The sequence below is a fragment of the Rosa chinensis genome, chromosome 5 (genome assembly GCF_002994745.2).
Source record: "Rosa chinensis cultivar Old Blush chromosome 5, RchiOBHm-V2, whole genome shotgun sequence".
Classification (NCBI taxonomy): domain Eukaryota; kingdom Viridiplantae; phylum Streptophyta; class Magnoliopsida; order Rosales; family Rosaceae; genus Rosa; species Rosa chinensis.
The window spans coordinates 53215153-53240705 of NC_037092.1; the positions used below are offsets into that span (position 1 = coordinate 53215153).

The window sequence follows — 25553 nt, forward strand, 5'->3', positions numbered from 1 at the left end:
CTCCTATTATCAATAAAAGCATGACTCATTTCAGTTTTCCTATAACACCTCTAATATGTCTTTAATTATTTGAACAAATGTATTGAATGATACACAATTACACATAGGGTGCGGCTATTGCCACCCTACAATTTGCTTTGTTCACTCTACTTACTCATTACACCCTATATTTTAATTTTAATTATTAAATTTACTTATCCAACCTATTTTTTTTTCCAGAAATATCCTTATAAGATATATTCAATTGAAAAAGATTTTTTTTAAAACTTAAATTTCTCATTTAATTTATACCAACAAAAAAATAAAATATATTAAATAAAATCATAATCAAATTTACTTCCATTTTTTTTCTTTCAATTTCAATGTTCGTCTATTTCAATTTATGTCAAAATATTAATAAGTTAATAACTATGAGCAATGAAGAAGTGATTGATTTTTTTTTTTTATAATTTAAATTTTTCATTTTCGGTGCTCACAAAGGGTACTGCAAAGATTTTGATGAAGTTCACACTAATGGTTTTATGAATTGAATAATGAATTAACGATGAGAAGGCAACAAAAAGACGAAAAATAGTAATAAATTTATATTTGAGTGGAGAAAATGAAGATGAATGTTATCCAATGAGAAATTAAGTAGTATGTGTATTTAATTAATTAAGTAGTATGTTATCCAATGTGGCTGCTGATCTTTTGGCTAAGAATAGTACTCTTCATGCTAAAGGAATATGCCCCCTTCATGATCCTCCAGCCTTGATCACTGAAGTACTTTTAGATGATATTATTGGAGCTCCTAGAGCTAGGAGTTTCAATGCCAGCGATGCTAGCTAGTTTCTCTTGTTTTCTTTGTTTTCTGGGCTGTTTGCCCCTTTTGGAACAAAAAAATAAAATAAAATAAAATAAAATTAATTGGTTATGTATTTATTTTTCTTTACATATTTGAATTTTAGAAAATTAGTGTACTTATTAGTCATTTTGTACTTGGGTAATATAGTCTTTTAATAATTTAAATGATTGTAGGGTGAACTAAGAAAATGGTAGGGTGGCAATAGCCGCACCCTTTACACATATTTATTGAGTTAATAAAAGATCTCGGTTACCTATTAGTCTAGGTTCTGTCTTTTTTTCCCTTCTTTTTTTCTCTTTTCTCTTTTGAGAGTTTCTATTGGGACCTCCAAATCTGCTCACTTGACCTCACTCTATTATGAATTATTAAATGACATATATAACATACTATAAAATGACTATTAAAGACAATAATTATACAAAAAAAAAATGGTTATATTTATTTTCGCTAGACTTTCCAATTCAATAATATTAGATTGCATTCTTTATTATTTTCCCTATTTATTTTCATTTTCTAATTTCACTACATACTTATTAAAACATTCATATATATATATATATATATATATATTAAGAAATAAAACTATGATTAAGATAAAAATGTATGATATGTATATTGAACGCATATTAGTTAGGGAGAACAAAATAAATTGTATTATGCCCTAAATCTAAATCTATCCATTATATTTGTAAAAAGAAGAAGAAAAAAAAAAGAGCTAGCAAATAAAAATAAATAAAAAATATTTAAATAATTAATCATGAGGTACAGAAAATAGAGAAACATTAAGAAAAAATGATTAATCTTTTTTTTTTTTGAACAGCCAAAAAAGAAAAAGTAAATAAAAAAAAATCACATAATAGTTCATGTTATTTTATTTTGGATAAGAGATTTATGTTGTCTGATTAAGAAATGGAAATATAATTAAGATTTATAGAGTAATTAAATCATTGAAATGACTAAGTTTTTTATTATAAAGATCTTAGTTTGTTTGTAAATTAATTATATGAGTGAGGTTATTTGAGGAACTTTAGTGAGGTTTAATGAGTAAATTTAGTATTTGAAAATTTGATAGGAGGTGTAGAAAGCATAGAGGTCAAGTGAGCAAATTTGGAGGTTCCAATAGAAAAACTCTTCTCTTTTTCATAATGAATATGGGGCCTTTGGAGTATAACTCTATTACTATTAGGCTAACAATGTCCCTTTAATTTTATTTAATTTTTTATGGAAACTTTCTAGCGGTGATCTGCTTGTGGGCAAAGGAGCTGATCAGTTTTATGTCACTTAGGTGAGCAAGCATATCTATATATATATATATATATATATATATATATATATATATAGATATAGGCCCAATCAGAAGAGGATGTTTGGAGTGCAGCAAAAGTGCGGACGTTTATTCTCACAACTGCATCAGGCGCCGACAGCAGTGCTGCTCTTGCCGGACGTCGATGAAGGTGAACATGGCGTCATCATGAAGATGAAGGCCAAGGTGATCAAAGTCGAAGGTCTGGGCGGCGGCGTCACCCGAAACTTCTCGCACCATCAAGGTCGACTGTAAACTCGTGGCCGACGAGTCCACCAGCAAGAAGAAGCTCAAGATCGAGGCCTGGTCCCCGTCGGGCAAGAGCAGCGCTCCATCGGCGCCTAATCGAGGTGAGAGGATGGATGATGGCACCGAATCCGCACTTTTTCGGTTTTACGAACGTCCGCTTTTGAACGGCTCTGTGTGTGTGTATCAAATAATAAAAAGAGCATAAATATGTCTGAATAAATATAAATGAAAAGAAAAGTTAAAACTGAAAAATGTTCTTAAGCTAAACGAATCCCAGATAATAGATTTAGGCATACCTTGTTCTCCATACTCTTTATTGGGTGCCAAATAACCACACAAAGAACAACACGAATAAGCACTTTCTGCAGCCCAAGAGAAAATTGAATAACACAAATAATAGAATCAATCACTACAAACCCATAGAATCACTTAACTCAACAAAAAGGGTGGACTTGTAAAGTGAAGTTCAAAAGTCACTTCTTCCAATCCACCGGTATCTACTCAAGCATTGTGTTTAACCAAAAAAATCATGCTATCTTGAAATATGTTTGAACTAAAATTCAACACTAAAAATTTGATATTTCAAAGTGCTGATATTCAAAATTCAAAATTGAAATTGATGACGAAAAGAGAGTGTAAATTAATACTAAACCAAAATTATGTAGTGAAAGATCCACCTATCAGTACAAAATCTCCAAATTAAAATAGGAACCAAATAAGATTTTCGACTGGGTGTAATCGAATCTCTCTTTTGCCCTTTATATGTTGGCACCTTTGTCCTTTTTGATATGATCTGGTAGTTGTAATTGAGATGGGAATGGGTCCATCTCTCCTAGATTGCCTCCCACGTTCCGACGTGCGGTTTTCTTTTCCTCTTCGTTTGATCGTTTTTGTGTTTGTACTTTGTAGTGGGATGTAACTGTTCTGTTTATGTCTCCCACGTCTCTTTTTTACATACTTCTTTTTAGAGTTTTTCCCCTCAGACGGGTCAAAACTTTCATGAACCGGACAGAATGATACCCAACTTTCAAAGTGACCAAAATGGTACCTGAACTTTCAAAATGTGGCCAAATGGATACCTCCGTTAAATTTTCGTCACTTTACCGTTATTTTTATACACGTGCCGCGCACATGACTTAAAATTGAGGGCTATTTTGTCTTTTTATATATCAGTAACCTAAAATGCTAGTCATTGTGATCAATCCCATTACAACGCATTAGCATCAATCCCTTTACAACGCATTAGCCGCAAACAGAGATCAAGAAGGGTCCCAAGCCAAGGATTTTTTTTTTCTGAAAAAGCTTCACAACCTGACTAGATTCGTTGTCTTTACTGAAAAGGAAGTAGATTCGTCTTCAAAATTGTCAAGGATGGCGAATATGTGGAGGTTCTTTAGGGAATCTGGACCAAGACCTCCTCAGGGTAAGTCTCGGGTACCATTCTACTTTCTTCAATGCACATGGGGTGTCTACAAATGTATTTGGGATGAGGCTTTTAGAATTGTTTCTTGTGAGGTGGTTTTAGGGTTTATCAAGTGGTTTTTGTTTTTGAATTTATCGAGTGGTCCTAGGGTTTATTAAATTGGTTTTGTATTCACCGTGTATAGCTATAATTGTTTGTTTACTGGGATTTTTGTATTCTTATGTGGGGATGATGCCTGCTTTCCAATGCTCACATGTGGCTTGATATGAATATTAATTGATCATAGGTTCTTTGTTCTTGTTTTTTAAAGAAAGCTGGGAATTTGATAACAAAAAATTGCAACCATGTGCCATAGTATATATAGGCTAGAGTTACATACTGCAAAAACCATCACAGCAACCTTAGAGTTCGTAGCCTAAAGACAAAAGGGTTTATATTTTTTAAATATTTTTTTAGTAGTGATAGCATTGAATACAAACCTAAAATTGGTTGGATTTGCTTGTGATTTGCAGAACATGAGTCTTTCACTATGGAGATTCATCATGGAGGTTACTTTGATTCAATGCCTGATGGGACAAAGAAATACAAGATAGCACGGTTCAACAAATTGGGTGGAGTATGCTACTTAGATGGCTTGGATGCTGATGAATTGGCATTGGTAGAATTCAATAATATTGCTTGGGAATTAGGTTATAGAGAGAAGCCTATCTCATACCATTACAAGCTTCCAGGAACATTAAGTTGTGAGGGTTGGGTTCCTATAAAAAATGATGCTGATGCTGTTGAGATGACAAAAATGATTCCAAGAAAAAAGAGACAAATTAGCATTTACATCACTGGTGGTGGAAAAAGGAAAAAGAAAGAAGCTGAAATGGAAGATGACTGCCCAAGGTCATCTAACTGGTGTAATCCCTTGAATGATGTGGGGCCGAGAGATGAGGAAACTGTTGTTGAGGCAGCCCATCTGGTTGGTAACCGAATTAATAGATCGGTTGATGGTGATGCAGTGAAGAGGGTATTCAATGATGTGGTTGAAAAAGATAATGATAATGTTGTTTTGGGTGATGGAGCAGTAGGTCAAGTTAAAGATGGCTTATGTGTCAAGTCAAATACAAACAAGCAATGGCAAGGAAGTGTCAATGAAATAGGTGAAGGGCATGAAGGTAACTACACCCCAAGAGTGGGAAACCAATATGATGGTGGTGCAAGTCTAAGAAGCTCTATGCTCCAGAAAAGGGTTACTAAAAACATCAAAGCAACCTATAAAGAAAAGGGAAAAGCAGTGCTCATTGAAGAACCAAAAGAGCATAAATGTACCAAGAAGAGGGGGAGAAAACCTCAAGGTAAAACCTACAATACCAGAACCAAAGAGCATAAGTCCTATGAGAAGGTTGATGATTCAAGCTCTGGTGACTCTGATTTCTATATTGATAGTGACTATGAGCAGACTAAAGGTGACGATGATATAGATTTTGATGAAAATGTCACAAATCCAAGCACAATTGAGGAATATGAGGAGACGGGATTTATGGGAGTATGCTCTGATGATGAAGACAATAGTGATGAGTTTGCTAGTTGGGATGGATCTGAAACAGAAGAGGATGAAGATGGTAATCCTCTTCCCAAGATATCATCTAAGAATCCAAAAACCAAGGCCTGGAATAGAGCTGTTGATTTAGGTACTCCAAATTTCTGTGTCGGACAAGCTTTTGCGAATTCAGAAGTCTTGAAGGAAGCTGTGAGAGAGTATTGTATTGTTTATCAGAGAGGATTGTGGTTCCAAAAGAACAGCAAGATTAAGATTGAGGTACGATGTCAGTGGGGGTGTCCTTTTTGGCTTTATGCTTCAAGAATCAACAAGGAGGATCCCACCATGTACATTAAGACTCTGAGGCAAGCTCATAAGTGTCATGTAATTCAAAAAAGCCATCATCTAAACTGCAACAGGGTTGCTAGAGAAGTTCAAGAAGATCTCATGGTTGATACCGAATGGTCAAGGACCGGTATTCAAAACAGAATTAAGAAGAAGTACAAGCTAGATGTCTCTGTGAAAACTATATATAGAGGGAAACTGGCAGCCAAAAGAATGAATGAAGGCCACTACTTGCAGCAATACAATAAGCTTGCATCGTACAGGAAAGAATTGCTAAGGAGCAATCCAGGTATGGCATCATTACTGAAATTATATTTCCTTTTTCTGTACAGAATTTGAAGTTGTTTTCTTCTAAGAAATTGCAGAGGTCATCTCAAATGATATTTCAAAGTTGGAATCTTCTGAAAATGATTTTTATAGAAACAGTTATAATTTTTCAAAGTTGCATGTCTGCTGCAGGATTTTCTGAAATCATGTACAGCACTCCTTTTACTTTTTTTTATTTCCATTTTCTGTACAGAATTTGAAGTTGCTTTCTTCTGAGAATATGTAGAGGACATCTCAAGTGGTATTCCAGAGTTGGAATCTTCTGAAAATGATTTTTATAGAACCAGTTATAATTTTTCAAAGTGACAGATCTGCTGCATGATTTTCTGAATGCAGCAGACTTTTACGTTCTTGTATTTCATTTATGCTTCTATTCTTTAATACAAGTAATAATTTTAAATAATCTTATTTACAACGTGACACTAGGGTCAACTGTTGAAATCAAGACACAAATGGATGGTGTGGTTAGAAGATTTCATAGAATGTACATATGCCTAGCTGCTTGCAAGGAGGGATGGATCAAGGGTTGTAGGCCTCTAATAGGGTTGGATGGCTGTCATATCAAAGGCCAACATCCAGGGCAGATACTTTGTGCAGTGGGCATAGATGCAAATAATGGAATTTTTCCGATTGCTTATTCAGTGGTTGAGGTTGAAAACACTGAAACTTGGAAATGGTTCTTGGAGTATCTCATATGGGATTTGAAGATGGAAAATCCCATGTCATATACTTTTATCACGGATAAACAAAAGGGCCTAGGGATTGCCATAGCTGATTTGATGCCGGGAGCAGAGCATAGACATTGCGTTAGACATTTGTACAATAATTTCAAGTGCAAGCATCCTGGTGAAGGACTCAAGCAGACTTTATGGAATGCAGCAAGGTCCACCACACATATATGGTTCAATAGAAACATGGAAGCAATGGAGAAGCAATCAGATGGCGCTAGGAAATGGTTTGAAGACAAGCCACCAGAATAGTGGAGTAGGTCACATTTTAGAACCACTTCTAAATGTGATATCCTCCTAAACAATTTGTGTGAATCGTGGAATGCTTCTCTAGTTAGGCATAGGGATAAACCGATTTTGACCATGATGGAAGGGATGAGGATGGATTCCATGACAAGAATGGCTAACAGAAGGGTTGCAGGCACAAGATGGACCAATATGGTTGGCCCTCGAATTGCAAAAATTATTGAGAAGATTGGCAAAAGAACTCATGAATATAGAGCACACATGTCTGGGGAGTTTTTGTACCAAGTGACTGGAGGCATGTATGGGAACAAGCATGCTGTTGACTTAGGCATGCACACATGCACATGCAGAAGGTGGCAATTAAGTGGAATTCCTTGTGTCCATGCAACATGTGCTATATTTGCAAAGAAACTGGAACCTAGCCTGTTTGTGGACAATTATTTGTTACCCTCTACTTATCTTGATGCATATAATCCTATCATCTACCCTATTGCTGGAGATGATGATTGGGAGCCAGTGGACTACCCAATTGCTCCTCCACCATACAAGAAACAAGCAGGGAGGCCTAAAATGAAGAGAATCAAAGAACCTGGAGAGGGAAAAGCACCACCTGCCCCTGATGCAAGCAAGATGTCTAGAAACCTTTATGGAACAAAGATGACATGTATGATATGTAAGCAGAAGGGACACAACAAGAGAGGTTGCCCAACCATTAAGAATCAATCTGTAAGGATAATCGTTTTATTTCCAATTTCAAAATCTATACCTAAAGTATACGAATTATATATAATTTATGTTGATTGTATATATGCAGCAACAGGGTGAAGGAAGCTCTAAGGGCAACAAAGCACCAAAGAAGCAGCAGGTTTGCCCTTTGTATACACACACACACACACACATTTATACATTTATATATATATATATATATATATATACCCTTTGTACAACTGAGCTTGCCATTGTTCTTGTCTGACGTTTTTGGTAATCACGGCACCCACCACTTCAAAATCTAATCTTTCCTTCATTTGGTTTAGTATTCTGCCTTTTATGTTCACTATTTGATATGGGTCATGTTCTTTACAGTGAAACTAATGATCTTTGTGTGCTTTTGCATCTTTGGTTTGGTGGGTTGTGATTTTCAGATTGTGTATTTTAGTGGGTTGCTCTGTATATGTCTGTTTCACTGATGAATTCGTCACAGTCAATTAATCTAGCCTTGGTACTTTGGTAGTGTTGAATTTTGGATATATATATGTATTATACATGTGTGTTTATTAATTGACTCTTATCAATTACATGTGTATCTATCCATCAGATAGTTAATTCATGTGTATATATGCTTTGTGGTGCTCACATGTAGGCAAAGAGAACAACTGCTCCAAAAGGACCTAGGAATGTCCTAAAACAAATTATCACATCAAGCAGGGCATGGAAGAAGAGGAAAGAAGCTGGGGAAACCAAGTCAACTAGGATTGCCCAAGCTTCATCTTCACAAAGAGAGCATCGAGCAACAGAGATTGCCTCTTGTACATCATCACATAATGTGCAGCAGCCAAGTTCACAATTTATGGAGCATAGTCAAACTTCCTCAGAATGGGCAAGCGTTTGAAGATGATGAAATTTATGTGAATTGATGTTTTAATATTGGCTGACATTAAGCAAACATTTTATGCTTAATTTTTGGTTTTGTTGTCAGCATATTGAAATGTATTTTGTTATGTTTATTGTGGCAGACAATTATGCATTTCTTAATTATGTTTGGATATTATTTGGTATTTAGTACTTATCAAACTATGTTATGCTTTTGGGGATATGGAACTACGATATAGTATTTTAGCAGAAGGTATTATGTGATCGGAATGTTTGGATTAAGCGCATGGCATTTGAAAAAATTTTGAGACTTTCATGTCATATTATTAAACATTGATCTTTGATTGATCGTAACCTGATTATTTGCATAAAACATGTTCAGTTGTATAGAAAATAGGTACATGATTATTATCAAGAAAAAGGGAAGAAGAAGAGAAAAAAAAAAAAAAAAAAGATATATGTTTGGCGGGAATATTTGGAGGGAAAATTAGAGGTAGACTATGAGAGAGGGTGGAAATATATCAGATCATAAATTTAGGGGTATTATGGTCTTTTTACCTTAATTTTCAGTCACATGCGCGGCACATGGGCTATACTAACGGTTTTGTGACGAAAATTTAACGGAGGTATCCATTTGGCCACATTTTGAAAGTTCAGGTACCATTTTGGTCACTTTGAAAGATTGGGTATCATTCTGTCCGGTTCATGAAAGTTTTGACCCGTCTGAGGGGAAAAACTCTTCTTTTTATTTACTTTCTTTTGTGTTTTACTATATATACTACCTCTCCGGATTTGTTTGTCGACATAGCTCAGCATGGTTAATTGTGGTAGTTTAAATTTTGGTGAAACTTTTGGAGAACGGACTCGGGAAACCTAATAGCTCTGGCTCTCCTAGCCTGTAAGTCCTCGTTTGAGTTACTCCCAATTTGAAACCTAAGCACTTGTTCTCTGGAAAACGATCAAATGGAAAACCCAAAGGCTCTCTGCATGGCGACTTGGGTCGCAAGATTGGATACCTCATTGCAAAGCACTGCCAATTCTGATGCAGTATGCTTGGCTTGGTTAGCGATGTCAGCAGAGATGCGCTTGCTCTGAGCGGCCTGACCGGTCATCATATCCACAAGCTCCTTCTGGTTTTCCTGGCTTTTCTTGTACGTATCTTGCCAGTGTCCCTACGTTTGTCATGAACTCGCTTCAAGATTTCGCAGTGAGATCGAAACCTCATCAAGCCTTCTGCGCTCTTCCGCGAGGGTTTTTTCCATCCTTTCATTATATGCAGCATTATTTTGTTGAAAGATAGCAAGCTGCTCCTCAATGCTCGCATTTGCCGAGGCGATAATGGGCACAAATGAATCAATTGTCCCCTCACTCGCAGCCACTTGGGTAGTGTTGGCCGTGTCGCCAGCCTTGTTAGGCTGGACAGGAGGATTTTTGTTGCCCTCAGTAGCGGGCTGTGAAGTTCCACCCTGTTCTGTTGACATGTCTGGTGATGGTGGGCTGAGTGAGAACTTTTGCGTTACCTGTTCGTCAGAAAGACCACGACAGTCGACCCGAGAGTGCGGCTTGTAACTGGAGGTCCTGTGGTTTGGGCAGTTAACGTAAACCTTTTGGTAAGGGTTTGCGCTTGATTTCCTAATGGTTGCAATCATGAAGAAATGCTATGGGTCCCACTGGGCGTGCCAAAATGTTTGGCTCCAAAACCAGTATGGGTGCAAACTATCTCTTTTGAGCATGTGTGCAGGCGTGCCAGCACCGTGGGGTGCAGTCGTCAGAAAATCCCTTGACCTGACTTCTTGATCAAACGATGTGGACGAGGAGAGCACCAACCTAGTCACAAGGTTCTTTTCTCTGCCTTCAGGAAAAGGACTTCTTACCTTACGGGTAAGGGCTTTGGTTGTGATCTCTTTGCGTCACCGAATCGATACTCAACGTTGTGGGTTGAGCAGAGCAATCACTGGGAACTTTGGAGAAAGCACGGGTTTGCTAAAGCGTATCTTTAGCTTCACTGGGTTGCGAGGGCGTTACCCTTGCTTCGCTGGGTTGCAATTAGGTTGCGGGTAGGTTTGCTCCGGAGAGGCTTTGATAATCTGTATGATTAGAGTTGTCCATAATTCGTCCTTGAAACCTAGTATTTATACCTAGGGTTTCGACTGTTCCTTGCCATAGAAGGATTATTGATTGATGCTTCCTATTCGATCTCCGCTACTTGACTCCAATAAGGACTCGTTTTCCTTATGGATCACGGAATGAGTGAAGCTATAACCCAAACCCAAGTAGGCTTATTTTTGGGCCACAGGTATCGGCCCGCTGTGCTAAATCTCGTAAGGGATCTTGCCAAAAAATACTTTTGGGCTCAAACATTGCCCCCCAGGTCCAGAAATCAGGCCCGCGAAAAGTAACTGATTGAAGGGGACTTAAACGACACGCCTGACAACCGAAACGAGGCCATTAATTTGGGTCGCGTCTATCCGTTTTGCAAAACGTCTCTTCGTCGTATCGTTTCCCTCACAAAATCCCTTATTTAAATCCTGAAGCCACTTCAGACCTGTCACATCAGAAACCCTTCCAGTCTCCTAAACCCAAAAAACTCCCTGCTCCATACACCTCCTTACAAAAACCCAGAAATGACTCCCCCAAAGAAAATGATCATCGATCAGGAAGAGGAACTTAACGAGAAAGGCGCCCATACTTGGGGAACTAGCGTAGGTGCCCGCTGTTTCATCCATACCATCGTCCAAAGACCTCTGCTTCTTAGACCCAAACCAACAGGCCGGATTGGGCCCTTCACCGCGAGATTCCATCCCGGACGACACGCTCGCCCTCTACGGCCTACCCATCCAACGACCCATTCTGGTCCTCAGAAGAACACCTGGAGATTTCACTAGCTGGGGTGCGCATCTGCACAGAGCCAAAATAGGGCATTGGCCCACCACCATCAACGCGGCAGAGCTCTCATGGTATCGCGAAGAGTGAGCGCGAGATCTGGCTCGCTGGGACGCGGCAGGTATTACTCAGACTATTGATCTTTCCTTTTGCCTTCCGCGCGGTGGCAATCGTTCACCGCTGGCTGCCTTTCTTTATTTCTGGAACATCGCCAACAACACTTTTGATTTTCGATTCGGCCAAATGAGCATCACTCTGCTAGACATCCTCACTATTACTGGGTTACCTATTGACGGCGAGCCCTACGTACATGGCCAATTTGACTCTGTCACATTCACCTTGATAATGGCTCAAACCGGCCGCAGCTCTCATAGCGGTTCCTACCCATGGTGGCTGTCCCATTACCGCAGAGAACACAATGCGACCGGAGGAATTGCCTTCCTGGAGTACTGGCTGTGCAAGTTCATCTTCTGTACCTCCGCCAACAAGCCCACTGGTCCTTGGACTTCTCTCGCCACGACCCTCTACAATGGCCACCGTGTAGGGCTCGGACAACCTGTTATGGGCGCCCTCTACCGTACTTTATACTAGGCCACCATGCATCCTTTCGAAACTAACATCTCATGCCTCTTTTGGATCCTTGATTTTTGGATTCAAATTTACTTTCCATTTTTCCGCCGCGACGACATTCCGCCGCTACCACCAGCTGACACTCTTCTTGGCCGATGACTCTGTCGCGAGGCAAGGTACACATCCCCGCCCTATTCCGAGTGTTTCACATATTTGTACCTCCTGCACGAAATGCCGCACCTCGACTTAGTGATCAATAGGAGATTCCCGCCTCTACTTGAACATGGGTTCCTTCCTGGGGATGTTAATTATAGTGATCGCACACGCTTGGCTTTCTGTAGCATGATCTCCTGCTCAGATATTAGGCTCGTCGCGGAAGAACTTAGTTATGAGCTTTACGCGCCCAACCATTTTGCTCGCTAACTCGGGCTGATTCAATTAGTGCCATTCCCCCTCTTTGATGCCTGGAACTACAACACCTCCTGGCGCAGAGTTAGTCCCCCAACTGGGCCTCCACTAGCCCAAAGCATGCTTGCATTGGTCGATCTCCCTCACTGGGCCAACGAACTCACTCCCATTGATGGGACCTCCGAAGATTATGATCAATGGTGGAAAGAAGTCTCTGTCAACTGCTGTAGACAAAGGGATGATGAACTCTTCATGACCATCTTCCAAGATCTGCGATATCCCTATGATGTTGATACCGAATTGCTTGCTCGCTTCCCTGAAGATGAGGCGCGATCTCCACTACCCTAGCCAGCTCCTCGACCAGCGCGAGCTCCGCGTCCTACTCAAGCCGGCATTGTTATCCGCGAGCCCCCACAAGAGGTAACTTGCCCTTTGAATGTTTTCATTTTCTTCTTTCGCTTTTAACTCTACTCTTTTCCCCTTACTCAAATTTTAATGCATCATGGACGTGTTTCACCTTCCGGCAGCCGCGCAATAGATGCTCTTCCGGCCACTGGTCAGGCTGCTAAACAAAAAGCTGTAGCCGCGGAGCCTGAAGTTGAAGACTCTTCTTCTGACGACGACGACTCACAAACTGTAAGGAATTCCTCTTAGAATCTAATGTTGCAACATTTCCTTCATAGTCTAACTCGATTCTCTTTTGATCCTGACAGCTTGCCGCTGCTTTGGCCCTCAAACGCAGTTGCGCTGACCCCCGGACCGACCCGTGGGCAGAAGATGAACCACTCGCATCTCGACTCGTACTTCATACTTAACGCGAGCACTGAAATTTTCCAATCATTATGTCTGAGCCTGTAACGCTCCTTACTTGTAGGTCCGTCGTAGGCCCTTAAGGCCAACTGGTGAAGGGTCATCCACTGCTGGTGACGAAGCACCCCCTTCTCAAGCCCAAGCGCGGCCTTATTCAATTAATCCTCCACCTCCAATTAATACCGCGAGTAATTCGCAGCTGACCCTGGTGCCAGTACAGATTGTGGACGACAGCTCCCCTGAGGCTGAAGAAAGAGCGCCACCAACAGAAACCTCTCGCGAGCAGCCACCTACAACCCTCATCCTGGAGCAGATAACGCCTGTTTCGGCCAACCCTCTCGAGATTACCCAAGAACAAATGGCATGGCAACCGATGCTCCTCGCGAGTCACCTATTGAAGAGGTATGTTTCCTTGTAAATATTTCCACTTTGGTTCCCGCCTTACTCCTTTTCACATTCTAACACTTCCTTCCAGGATCAGAATGTCGCTCCTAATGAGGAAGTGGCAGTGGCTGCCGAGGAAATTACTATCGAGAACCCCGCTGAGCCGGATGGTGGAAACCCGGCTGACCAAGAACCTGCCCCCCAAGTGTTTGAAGCAGAGGAAGAGGTACTTCATGAACCAGTGCCTCAGAGGCAGTTCTTGTCGCGGAGCCTCTTGAGGCTCCTGTCACTACGGATCCCAACCTACCGCCTGCGCCTCCTTCTAGACTAGAGAGGCTGGCTTGCGTGCTTGAAGTGGTCCCACCTGGGGTTGTAGACGATGCTAGAGAAGGCCTCCGTAGACTCCTGGGCCCTAACATTCTGACCTCGGCGCGCCCAGAAGAGCCTTAGAGTACCTGAGGGTACTTCTCCGCGAGGGAGCCATCACTGATACTCAGTTCATTGATATTGACTAGCTGCTGCAGGATCTCTCCCAATGGCTCAATGAGAAGGCGGCCGCGACCGCGCAGGCTAGGTAGACCCAGGCACACTACCAGGCCCTTACTCATCAAATGGACAATTCACGCGACTCTTTGGGTGATTGGGCCAATTTCGTCAGGGAATTGACGCTCAAGAGAAACCACCTCCGGTCCTAGATTCAGGATCTTCAGGCCCAATAATGGCCAGGCTTGCCCTTGAGGAACCTCAACTAGAACAACCCATAACCGCTTTTGAGGCGTTATCACAGGAAGTGGCCTAAGCCCACCTGGCAGCCCAACAGGCCGCCTAAGCTGCTGCTGATGCGAGTTTTCGCCTGGACGAACATTTTCTCCGCCTAACTTATGTAGGCTGGAAACTTTAGGCCTCTAGTATTAGGCCCATTATTTTGTATGAACAATATTAATATTATCTAGTTAGCCCACTTTGCTGGCCCAAATTTCTGTTTTATCTTCGTAGATAACAAAGCGATATTTCGCCTTAACTGTTTAAAGCAGTTTTCAAAGGGATAAACTCGAAATGGGGTAGTTACCTCCTTGGAGACTGCTCTGTTGTCCACGCGTATTCAGTTTTGTTCATTTTCGAGATCATAGCATTGAATTCCCTTGATGACCCCATTGATGGCGTTGAATCTACTTCAACTGCCAAGACCAAAGGGCTGAGGCCACTAATGTTGGCCTCTATAAATACCTATATCGTAGGAGTGCAAATACACGCAACCATGTTGCAACCAAAAAATGTCTTGCAATCCCTACTCCTCTTCCTCCTATTCCTGAAGTCATCTCCTCTTTTCGCTTATAGCCTCTATATCCTAGGCTTTATGGCTTAATCTCACTTCCTGAGTAGGCCTTATGGCCTAATCTCAGGTCCAGCCGCATTTCTTTGGCCTCAGAAAGTCTAGACGGGATTCACCGATTCCAGTTAGGCTGAAGAACACACGGCGCTCCTAACGCGGGGTACCACATTCTAGGGAGTCTCTCTCTTTAGGTTCCCTCGCATGAAGCAAATAGAAGAAGGGTGGAAGGCCACTTGAGGCCCTATGCTCTTCTTCAGCACCCTACCTCAAGGGTTTGAAGGACAGACTTCTGTTTTTCCCCTTGAGGGAGTTGAGGTCACTGGGCCGCGCTCTGCTCTGATGACCATCTCCATCCCGGAGGATAACTCACTAGACGGGTCACGATGGATTATTTCCTTCCCTCCTCTTCCAGTACCAATGGTAGCAGCGGCGACTCAGATCAGAGGAGGGTGAAGAGAGAAAGAGGAAGAGCGATTAATTCCCTGACCCCTCTGAAGATAAAAACTCAGAAATCCAGAAATTTTCAGAATATCTGAAACCTTTATGATTTTCAGCCGCTGTGATATATAGAGGTCTCATGTTTTGAACCATAGCAAGTGTTGGCTTTGTAAAGCTCATGAAGGACTCTCTACTGCTGGCATCCTCTGTTTCTAAGAACACAGCCTCTTCTACAGGTGTCGCTGCTGCTGAGGTAATCTGTAAAGGCTGTTCGCTGCCTCCTTCAGCTTCCACACACTCATGCGCGGCGACCGGTAGTGCATACTTCGCGGGAAGTACATAAACTATATTGCAGGAGGTGTCTACCTCTTCTGACTCGTCCATCTCCTCGTCTAGGTTGAGCTTGGGCTCATCAACTGGTATGTCAGTGTTGAATTATTTAGCCAATGAAGCCACTAACGACTTTTCTATGAGGCCTTTTACCTGGCACTGCTTGTGCTCCTGTGTAGCGGCAACCTGCTTTGGTGAGTCCAACCTTTATTCCTCTGTTAGGTTCTCCTTTGGGGGTGCGACTACCAAGCTTTGAACCTTTTTAGGTCTCCACTGTAAGGCATATGTAGTGTTGTCTTTGCCCCCCAGTTTCCCAAAAACTGAGGGTTTGGTCTTTGGCTCCTTGCGAAACAACCTGCTCCTAATACGGGGTCTCCTAGTGGGCGAGCTTTCCTTCCTGGCTGGCGGAGGTGTTCCTTCTTTCGTGATCCTGCAAAAAACACTAAGCTTAGAAGCCCTTGACTCCGAGCGTGCTTGCTTCTGAAAATTGCGGGGGCCACCAATGGCTTAGCGGCTAGCGCCTCCATCTCCTTCTGATATTGCTAAGGTGATTTGACCAATTGCGAAGGCTTAATCAGGCCCTGATCCAGAGCCTTTAGTGTTCGCTTGGCCTCTTCGAACCTTCGCTGCAACTTCCTTTTCTTGGAAGGGCTAATCTCCACCGCTTTCCCTTTCTCTCTGGTATACCACTTGCCTTCCTTGATGGAGGACGTTGAAGAAGGTGGAATGTAAGGATTGGTCAGGATATCTTTGTGCTCATTCCTAGCCCTTCCATCTTGTTTCTGTTCGGCTACAGCCTCTTTCAGTTTCTTGAACAAGTTGGAGTCCCTTGGGGATGACGGTGATCCTATCTTGTTTCCTGCTCTTGGGCTCGATGGTTGATAGTTTCGCGATGGTGAGGCCCACTTGATTGGCTAGAAAGAGCAGAAATGGAATGTCAACTTGACTTCTTCATGCGACACTTGGATGCCACACTCTTCCTTGCATCGCGAGCAAAGGATTATTGGTGAGGCCTCGCTGACCGGCTTAGCTCTCTCCTTTGCAGGGGTCTCGTCCCCTTTTGTCCTCTCTTCCCGGCCCTTTGTAGTCAAATCTAAAGTTGGTTTTATCTGGTTCTTCTTGGTCCAGTTCACATCAACCATATTGACCTCGGTGTCCGGGAAAGGGTTCAGGTCTACTAGTGCTGCTGTGGTCGTCGGAGTTTCCACCTGCAAACTACCATTATTGAGCCATACCTGAATTTGGTTCTTTAGCTTCACACAGTCAGCCATGTTATGGTTCCACAGGTTGTGGAATTTGCAGTACTTCTTTCCTTTCAGCTGATCTGGTTGAGGGAAAGGTCCGAAGTCTGTCTTCACCATCTTCGCAGCGATCATTTCATCTAAAATCTCATGTGCCTTATTGACATCATATGTATACGTCATGAACTCAGGTTTGGTGAAGGCTACAGACTTGAGTTTGATAGGTTCCTTAGATATTTTCAATTGCTTGAGGGTTGAGCTTTTCCTCCCTGTCAGCTCAAACGCGGAGACATCATTCTCCTCTTCATCATCTTCTTCCTGGCAAACTTCCTCCCCTTGATGATGATAGTATGGATCATAGAAAGTCGGCTGGAAGTGCAATGCGGCCCCTATGTGATGTTTTCCTGGTACATATGTCCTTTTGGACGCATTTTTCCTAGCATCAGTCTCTCTGAGGAGATGCTCAAAGCTTCCTACCTCTGTGATAAGCTCTCCCATTGATTGGATCATGCTGCCATGTTGCTTCTTTCGTTGGCGTGGCTCCAATCCTTTGATTGCCAATTTAACCAACTCTCTCTCAGGCAATATCATGCTTAATTTAGCATTCTGGATCTGGAAGTGTTGAAGATAAGCAACAGCAGACTCGGTGGGCTGTTGGGCCATCTGGGTGAGAGAGGCCAAGTCAACCTCAGGCTCACTAGCTCCAAAAGTTTCTCGAAAGAGCTTTTCCATTGCTGGCCAATCAACCACTGACCCTGGCTGCAGTTTAGAAAACCATCTAAAAGTTGTGCCAGATAGAGAAGTGCCAAAGATCCTGCACTTGAGGATGTCATCATTCTGGTATTGGCCGCATTGCACCTTAAACCTGGCCAAATGGGTTGCCACGTCCTCAGTATCCTCTCCTGAAAAAGTAGAGAATATGATATTTTTATAGCCTCTGGGAAAAGGCGCGAGCATTATATGCGGCGGGAATGGTCCCTCATAAACCCCATCTAGGTGGGCCTTGGGGTTTGCTAGCCTGATCATCTCCTCAACCTCTTCGCGTCTCACATAGCCCGGACCAGGAGGAGGAGGAGGTGTCTCCACGTTCTGGCGAGCATTCTGCAGAGGTATAGTCTGGCTAGCGGCTACTGTACCTTCCCTAAGGCGAATTGTCCAGGGAATAGTGGATGGCTGCATTGTTATACCTGGTGTGGTCACATCTTTGACCAAGGCCGTTACCTTGATCGGAGTGCCAGCCTGGTCAATGCCATAATAATTCCCTGGAAGTTCTTCATAGACATTCTCCGCCCCGTCACTGTCGTATTGAGTAAACATAACAGGATCAGCAGGATTGCTTTCACCGGTCTTCAGAGTCTTACTCTTTTGCGAGGGAGTTGGAGTAGCCTTATTACCACCAATTACTAGGGCTTTGTCCTTGCTTTTTGTTGCTGAGGTAGAGGCAGCTGCAGATGGTGTAACGGTATTCCCGCTAGTCTTCTCCCGAGCATTATGAGGTATGTATTTGCCAGTACCTGAAGGTTGTCCAAGTGAGCCAAGAACAGCGTTAGGATCCCCCAAAGCTTTATTCAGAACTTCTTTAGCCTGGTCCAACTTAGCTCTCTGCATGGCGACTTGGGTCACAAGATTGGATCCCTCATTGCAAGGTACTGCCAATTTTGATGCAGTATGCTTGGCTTGGTTAGCGATGTCAGCAGAGATGCGCTTGCTCTGAGCGGCCTGACTGGTCATCATATCCACAAGCTCCTTTCGGTTTTCCTGGCTTTTCTTGTACGTATCTTGCCAGTGTCCCTGAGTTTGTCTCGAACTCGCTTCAAGATTTCGCAGTGAGATCTAAACCTCATTAAGCCTTTGGCGCTCTTCCGCGAGGGTTTTTTTTCCATCCTTTCATTATATGCAGCATTATTTTGTTGAAAGATAGCAAGCTGCTCCTCAATGCTCGCATTCGCCGAGGCGATAATGGGCACAAAGGAATCAATTATCCCCTCACTCGCAGCCACTTGGGCAGTGTTGGCCGTGTCGCCAGCCTCGTTAGGCTGGACAGGAGGATTTTTGTTGCCCTCAGTAGCGGGCTGTGGAGTTCCACCCTGTTCTGTTGACATGTCTGGTGATAGTGGGCTGAGTGAGAACTTTTACGTTACCTGTTCGTCAGAAAGACCACGACAGTCGACCCGAGAGTGCGGCTTGTAACTGGAGGTCCTGTGGTTTGGGCAGTTAACGTAAACCTTTTGGTAAGGGTTTGCGCTTGATTTCCTAATGGTTGCAATCATGAAGAAATGCTATGGGTCCCACTGGGCGTGCCAAAATGTTTGGCTCCAAAACCAGTATGGGTGCAAACTATCTCTTTTGAGCGTGTGCGCAGGTGTACCAGCACCGTGGGGTGCAGTCGTCAGAGAATCCCTTGACCTGACTTCTTGATCAAATGATGTGGACAAGGAGAGCACCAACCTCGTCACAAGGTTCTTTTCTCTGCCTTCAGGAAAAGGACTTCTTACCTTACGAGTAAGGGCTTTGGTTGTGATCTCTTTGCGTCACCGAATCGATACTCAACGTTGTGGGTTGAGCAGAGCAATCATTGGGAACTTTGGAGAAAGCACGGGTTTGCTAAAGCGTATCTTTAGCTTTGCTAGGTTGCGAGGGCGTTACCCTTGCTTCGCTGGGTTGCAATTAGGTTGCGGGTAGGTTTGCTCCGGAGAGGCTTTGATAATCTGTATGATTAGAGTTGTCCATAATTCATCCTTGAAACCTAGTATTTATACCTAGGGTTTCGACTGTTCCTTGACATAGAAGGATTATTGATTGAAGCTTCCTATTCGATCTCCGCTACTTGACTCCAATAAGGACTCGTTTTCTTTATGGATCACGGAATATGTGAAGCTATAACCCAAACCCAAGTAGGATTATTTTTGGGCCGCAGGTATCGGCCTACTGTGCTAAATCCCCTAAGCGATCTTAGCAAAAATACTTTTGGGCTCAAACAATACTCATATGTTCCTACTAATGCACCTGAAATACTTTTTACTAGCTCTACTCTTAAGAATGTCAACAGATTGTCATATATTTAATTTTATTGGATGTGATGATTACTAGCTTGAGACGTAATATTAATGATTGAATTAATGTTCTATTGAGGGTATTGATTTTTCATATCATGATTCATGATTATGAGGTATATATTAAGTCATGCCTTTTCTTATTGCAGGAATGTCTTGCAAAGAATGTAGACTTATGCTTTGTTGGAAGAGAACTCCGTTGTTTCATTTCTAGTTTGATAAGACAGCAGAATGCGAGATCGTTTCAACAGAGTTTTCATATTCCTCTTGTTTTATAGTTTTCTTCACCAAGGCAATGTTGGACCAGAGATATTCTCTAATGACATTATTACTGTGTTTTCTGACTCTATGAATGCGAAATTAATTTTGTTTTTATAATTTTGGAGTAATTGTTGTTTATTTTATTTATACACAATGGAGTTAACTTTGTTTTGCTGCTATGAGTAACGGTTGGGATATTTCGAAAGACGTTGGGTTAGTTGGGAAGAGCTAGGATATTTCACGGTTCTTGAAATATTGTTCATCCCTCTCGATAAATATGTTGTGTATCAGAAATTTAGAAGCATCATTCATATGGTCTTGGTATAAGTTGTATTTGTTCTTAATTTGCTATTGGTCATATTGTAAGCTGAATTTGATATCTTTGCTTACAATACCCCGTATTGTGATACTGCCCATTGCTATTGAGAGTGAGTTGGTTTTTACATATATGAATGGAGTTGAGTGGATGGTAAAATTTTGTGTGGATGGTCAAGTCTTATCGTGACCAAATTGTCCAATAATATGTCCTGAAATATTTCACCTTTTCTAGTCTTTTTTGCCGTCCGGACTGTTTGTGTAGTCCTATATATCGTACACAATTTTTCACAATGCAATGGTCGTGACAACTGACAAGTACGTTCCTCAATTTCTTTGTACCTGTTAATCAATTGATGTTTGATAATACCTTTACCGACAAAGCTAGACTCCGAGAGAAACACTAGATTGATAGCACCGTATAGAGAGATTTTTTTTTTTTTTGGCTCAGAATATATAGAGAAAGTTGTTGACGTGATAAAATGTTGATGTGCTAACTGATGTTGCATGAAGGTTCCAGATAGATGCACAAAGTGTTTGACACATGGCATCTTATCTTCTCTGTGCTAGCTGTGAAGTTTGTGAGGCCTAAGTCAGTGACTTCATTAAGTAGTTTCTCTTCCATATACAGCTTTTGAATTGTACTAGGCAATTCCTCCCGCGTGATGCCGTGGGTATGTTTGCTTACTAATGATGAACACTTTGACGCTCATGTCAAGTCGAGGTACTGGTCGATTCAATCTTTGAATTAACAGGCATATAATTTCTATTACAAACTCAGACCCAAAGCCGTTCTTTTCTCCTTTGCTCAATCACTGGTCTGCTTCAAATTGAAGAAAAATCAATTCTCATACTAAATTCGCATGAGAAAAAAACAAATTTGAACACAGAAAAGAGCAGTTAGCACCATAAAGTCAGAAACATTCTCACTAACCCAAAACAAAACAAAAAACAAAAAACCCAAAAAACAAAAAACAAAAAAAAAAGAGAAAAAAGGGAGAATGATAGGTGGTTCAAAGCAAGTACTGTGCCCTAAATGAACCAAACTTACAGAGCCTTCTAAAGAGGCCTCAATTGCAGGATCTTACCTTTGGCTCTTCATATTTGGGGCTGTTTTCACTTTCTTCATTATGCTTTTTAAAATCTCTAACTTGCTGTTGTCCGTGTGCTTCTATTCAATCTCTAGGTCTATTCAATTCTCTATTTCTTAATCGTTCTTTATTCTGTTAATTATGTTCGAAGTAATAACTCATTTCTAAATTGGTCATCAAACAAAAGAAGGAGTATTTGGCAGGCCATTTATGCCTATAGCCCAATTCTAATCATCGAACATGCATGTCCGTAAAGAGAAGGATGCTGAAATTTGCTGTACTTGGTGCTATATATACCAATGAAAATAATCATTGGAATGCCTACATAACTTTATGACAACCCAGCTGCTAAAATTGAATGCCTCCTTTACAAATCAGACTGTTGGGAACAGATAAGTAGTTTTGAAATCAAATCTTTACCTAATCGAACCTAAAAAGATAGGTCTCTGAAAAATCAAACATTGTTGATGGCAAAAATTTACCAGCGGAGGAATCCTTGCGCTTTCTATCAAATAGTAATCCACTGGATCCAATCAAATGGTAGCTAACTGCAACAAAACCATACCAAACAGAAATTAGACAAAAGAAAAACAGAACCTAGCTTTAACATGAAAGGGGCTTATCTATCTTATATTGCAAATCTTGATTTCAAGCTACCAAATATTTTAGATTGCAGAATTGCAACTGAGCAATAAATTACAAAACTTAAACTATATTTCTTAAACTGTGCAATCATATAAGGAGTTCTAACAAATATTTCTACAATTCCCATGAAACAATTAAAAATGAAATACAAACCCAAGTTTCATAATCGATAAAAATGTAAGCTTGGCTCGGATTTTGCAAAGCTGCGTCATTGAAATACTTTGTGTAGGTGAGTTGGAACAATTTAGTGAAGTCACTGGGATATTAGTTATGTCAATCTATTTCACATGTAGCAGTACCATCAGTAAACTTACTAACCGAAGAAATAAACACTTGCTATGATTGGGTTCCCTTTACCCAGCTAAAATAATATTCTCTTCAAGGTCCCCAAAGAACATAAAGTTAGCATCACCTGAAAGATGCAAAGAAAAAGATCAGCAACGAAGCTAGAGCATAGAAAAGAAGTAGGGTAATCATTTACAGAAAACTTATGATAAAAGGGATTAAAAGCTATTATAATACGTAACATAGTCATCCAACTTGTTTTCAGAAACTGAGACGGGCACAGAGAAACCCAAAGAAGAAAAAGCTTTGCTAATCAACATAAAAAAGACAACAAAGCAATCAAACCTTGACCAATTACCCAAATCAACGTTAATGTCTTGGCTAAACATATCAAACTAAAACTGAAAAAGTAGCAAAGGCAGAGAGATAGCCATAGAATCAAACCCAAAAACCATCAAATTCCATGAAAAGAAACAGAATCTAAAATTTACTTCTCTACCAATACAATGTCTGATTTACCTCAATGATGTCACACCGATAATTTAAAGCAATCATCATCGAAGAAGACAGAAATAATCGTACAGGCTTATGGTAGAAGTGGAAAAGTAAAAGACCTAGAAACTCCTTCCGCTTGTGGAAGACCTGATCGGCGCACTTCTCTTTCTCTCTACGTCGGGCAATCTAAAAGTAAAATCCAATTACAAAAATCCAAAGCAATTCCAAAAGATTTGAAAGGAAAGCAATTCGAAAACCCAAAACCACAAAAACCATGCAACCAAGCATCAAACCACAAAACCCAGAAGAAAAACACAAATTAAAACACATAAAAGCAAGGTATTTCAGATCAATACCCAATTACCCAGATTCCTCTTCTTCTTCTTCTTCTTCTTGTCTCCCTCTTCTCCTTCTCTCTCTGATCAGTCTCGCGATGTGAATTTCCCTATTCTTCTTTCTGTGCATGTCTCTCACAGAAGACCTCTCACATCCTTTTTCTTCTCTCTGTAATCTCGCAGAAGACCTCTTCCCCTCGTTAAAGACCCAGAAGACATCTATCCCGGTCTCTCTTATCACCGTCAAGATATTGAATGGCAGCTTCGTAATAAAGAAACAAAAAGGGGCAAAAGAGTAAATCAATATGGACGTTACTGTTCACAGGGAGATAGCGCTTTAGTATAGGTAATTAGTTGTTTAAGCTGAAGATGATTAGAAAACTCTGATATTACTCAGTCAAAATTTTCACTAGAATTTTCTTATCTTCACCGTTAAGCTTCACCTGCAAAATTGTAACTCACAACACGATGATAGCCATGTTATCAAAATTTGTTTAGCAAACAAATTCACATGACTCATTGCCCACATTAACATATATATTCCAAATTCAGTGCAATTTTTGAAAAGAGGTATATGCTCTTTCTTTTTTAGCTCAGTTTTGGTGTCATTTTACAGTTGATTTTGTGACTATTACTTGTCTATAAATAACTAGAACATTTTAGAAGGCTGATGAGATATGGGATATGTGGAAAACGGTGGTGGATACCAATTGCTCTTATCTTGTTCATCTCATTTGTTCATCTTCAGAATAAATCTAAAGCTTTTACTTTTTTTTTTTTTTTTTTGAGAAACTGTCAACTCAATTTTATTAATAATAAACAGAATAAAAATTACAACTGATAGATGTAGAAACTAAATCAAAATATAAAATAGTAAGAAAAATACTAGATGCAACAAAGCATCGGAAATAAAACCTAGCACGGATACGAAGGGATGCAATTAAGCATTTGATGAGGCACCAGACAGAGTCCGGGCTATGTAAAACGGTACCAATAGTATGGTCGACCATACTTCCACGCAAAGATATGCGTCAAATAGAGGGTAACCTTCTATCAAGGTGACCGCCGGTAGTGTGACCGACCTTGCCTACTCCACGCAAAAAAATGCGTTGAATAGAAAGCAATCTTCTACCTAAGGAACCAAAGCAGTAGATCCAAAACTCATAACAATTTAAGATCCATAGAACGTCTCCGGGATCCCAAATGCGAACCTGAACAACAATGGGCTCATACACCATTTGCAAAGCCCTAAGAATGAAGACCCATTCCAACACCCTTGGGCAGTCCAACAGAGCAAAGGCCCAAATCCACAACCTGCTATGGGCACCCAAAATCACTCTTGGCATCCATACCATCCCTGACCTCGGCCTTGATCTCTGCTCCACTGTCCTTCGTCGCAGAAAGGGTATCCCGACCCCACCAACTCGAAACCGCCCTCTGCCACCCATACCACCAGCCGGAACGCAGATCTCGCCAAGACTGGGACACCTAGCCGCCAAACACCTTCACCTGCGCCGCCCTCCGTGGCACGGACCTTGGTTCGACCCGAGACTGCGCAATTGCTCCGCCACACCCAGTCCCCTCTCAGATCGGAGGGACTCTGACCAGCAGAGCCTGACTCCTACAAACCTCGTGGCAGCAGCTCCCCACCACCCAGATGGTCTAACTCGAGTTCCTCGCCCAACCACCTCATCGCCATCCTTAAACCCGATTTCAGTCGAGCCCGGCTTGGTCATAATCTCGACGCCGTCCCAAACCAGAATGGGAAAGCAGCCTCTTCCCCACTCTGACGAAAAGCACTACAGGAAGACCGGATCTAGGAAAGCACCACATCCATGGCTTCTTCCCATTGACACGACACACGATCAGAATGAAGCTGATCAGAAGAACTTACCACAAGCCGAGATGCGAACCATGATCCGATACAGGGAACGATGGGAGCCGTGCGCACAACAACCGACACCGAGGACGACATCGGAACAGTACTCCATCGATGATGGAGAAAGGTATAGAGAGGCTGGAGGCAGCGCTCTCCCAGCCCTAACAGAGCGCTAGGTATTTTCATAATATTACTTGGGACTTAGCAACATGCA

The 25553-nt window shown here is 41.5% G+C and overlaps 1 protein-coding gene and 1 long non-coding RNA gene across 4 annotated transcripts; one reads left to right on the plus strand and one right to left on the minus strand.

Annotated features, from left to right (window-relative positions):
• The first annotated feature begins 3767 nt into the window (after positions 1-3767).
• Positions 3768-8774, plus strand: LOC112202183. Its single transcript, XM_024343111.2, has 5 exons — positions 3768-3819; positions 4332-5981; positions 6446-7719; positions 7808-7858; positions 8354-8774. Exons 1-3 carry the CDS (start codon positions 3768-3770, stop codon positions 6997-6999), a joined length of 2256 nt encoding a protein of 751 aa, XP_024198879.2. The 3' UTR covers positions 7000-7719; positions 7808-7858; positions 8354-8774.
• A 12564-nt stretch (positions 8775-21338) lies between these two features.
• Positions 21339-23654, minus strand: LOC121053117. Of its 3 annotated transcripts, XR_005810823.1 has the most exons (5): positions 23482-23654; positions 23150-23311; positions 22664-22757; positions 22183-22248; positions 21339-21429 (listed from the first exon to the last, which is right to left on the minus strand). It is a non-coding gene; the product is annotated as an uncharacterized LOC121053117 (long non-coding RNA). The 3 variants fall into 3 exon arrangements; XR_005810824.1 differs by lacking the exon at positions 21339-21429 and having other exon boundaries at positions 21972-22248; positions 23245-23311; XR_005810822.1 differs by lacking the exon at positions 21339-21429 and having other exon boundaries at positions 21972-22248.
• Positions 23655-25553: the final 1899 nt, after the last annotated feature.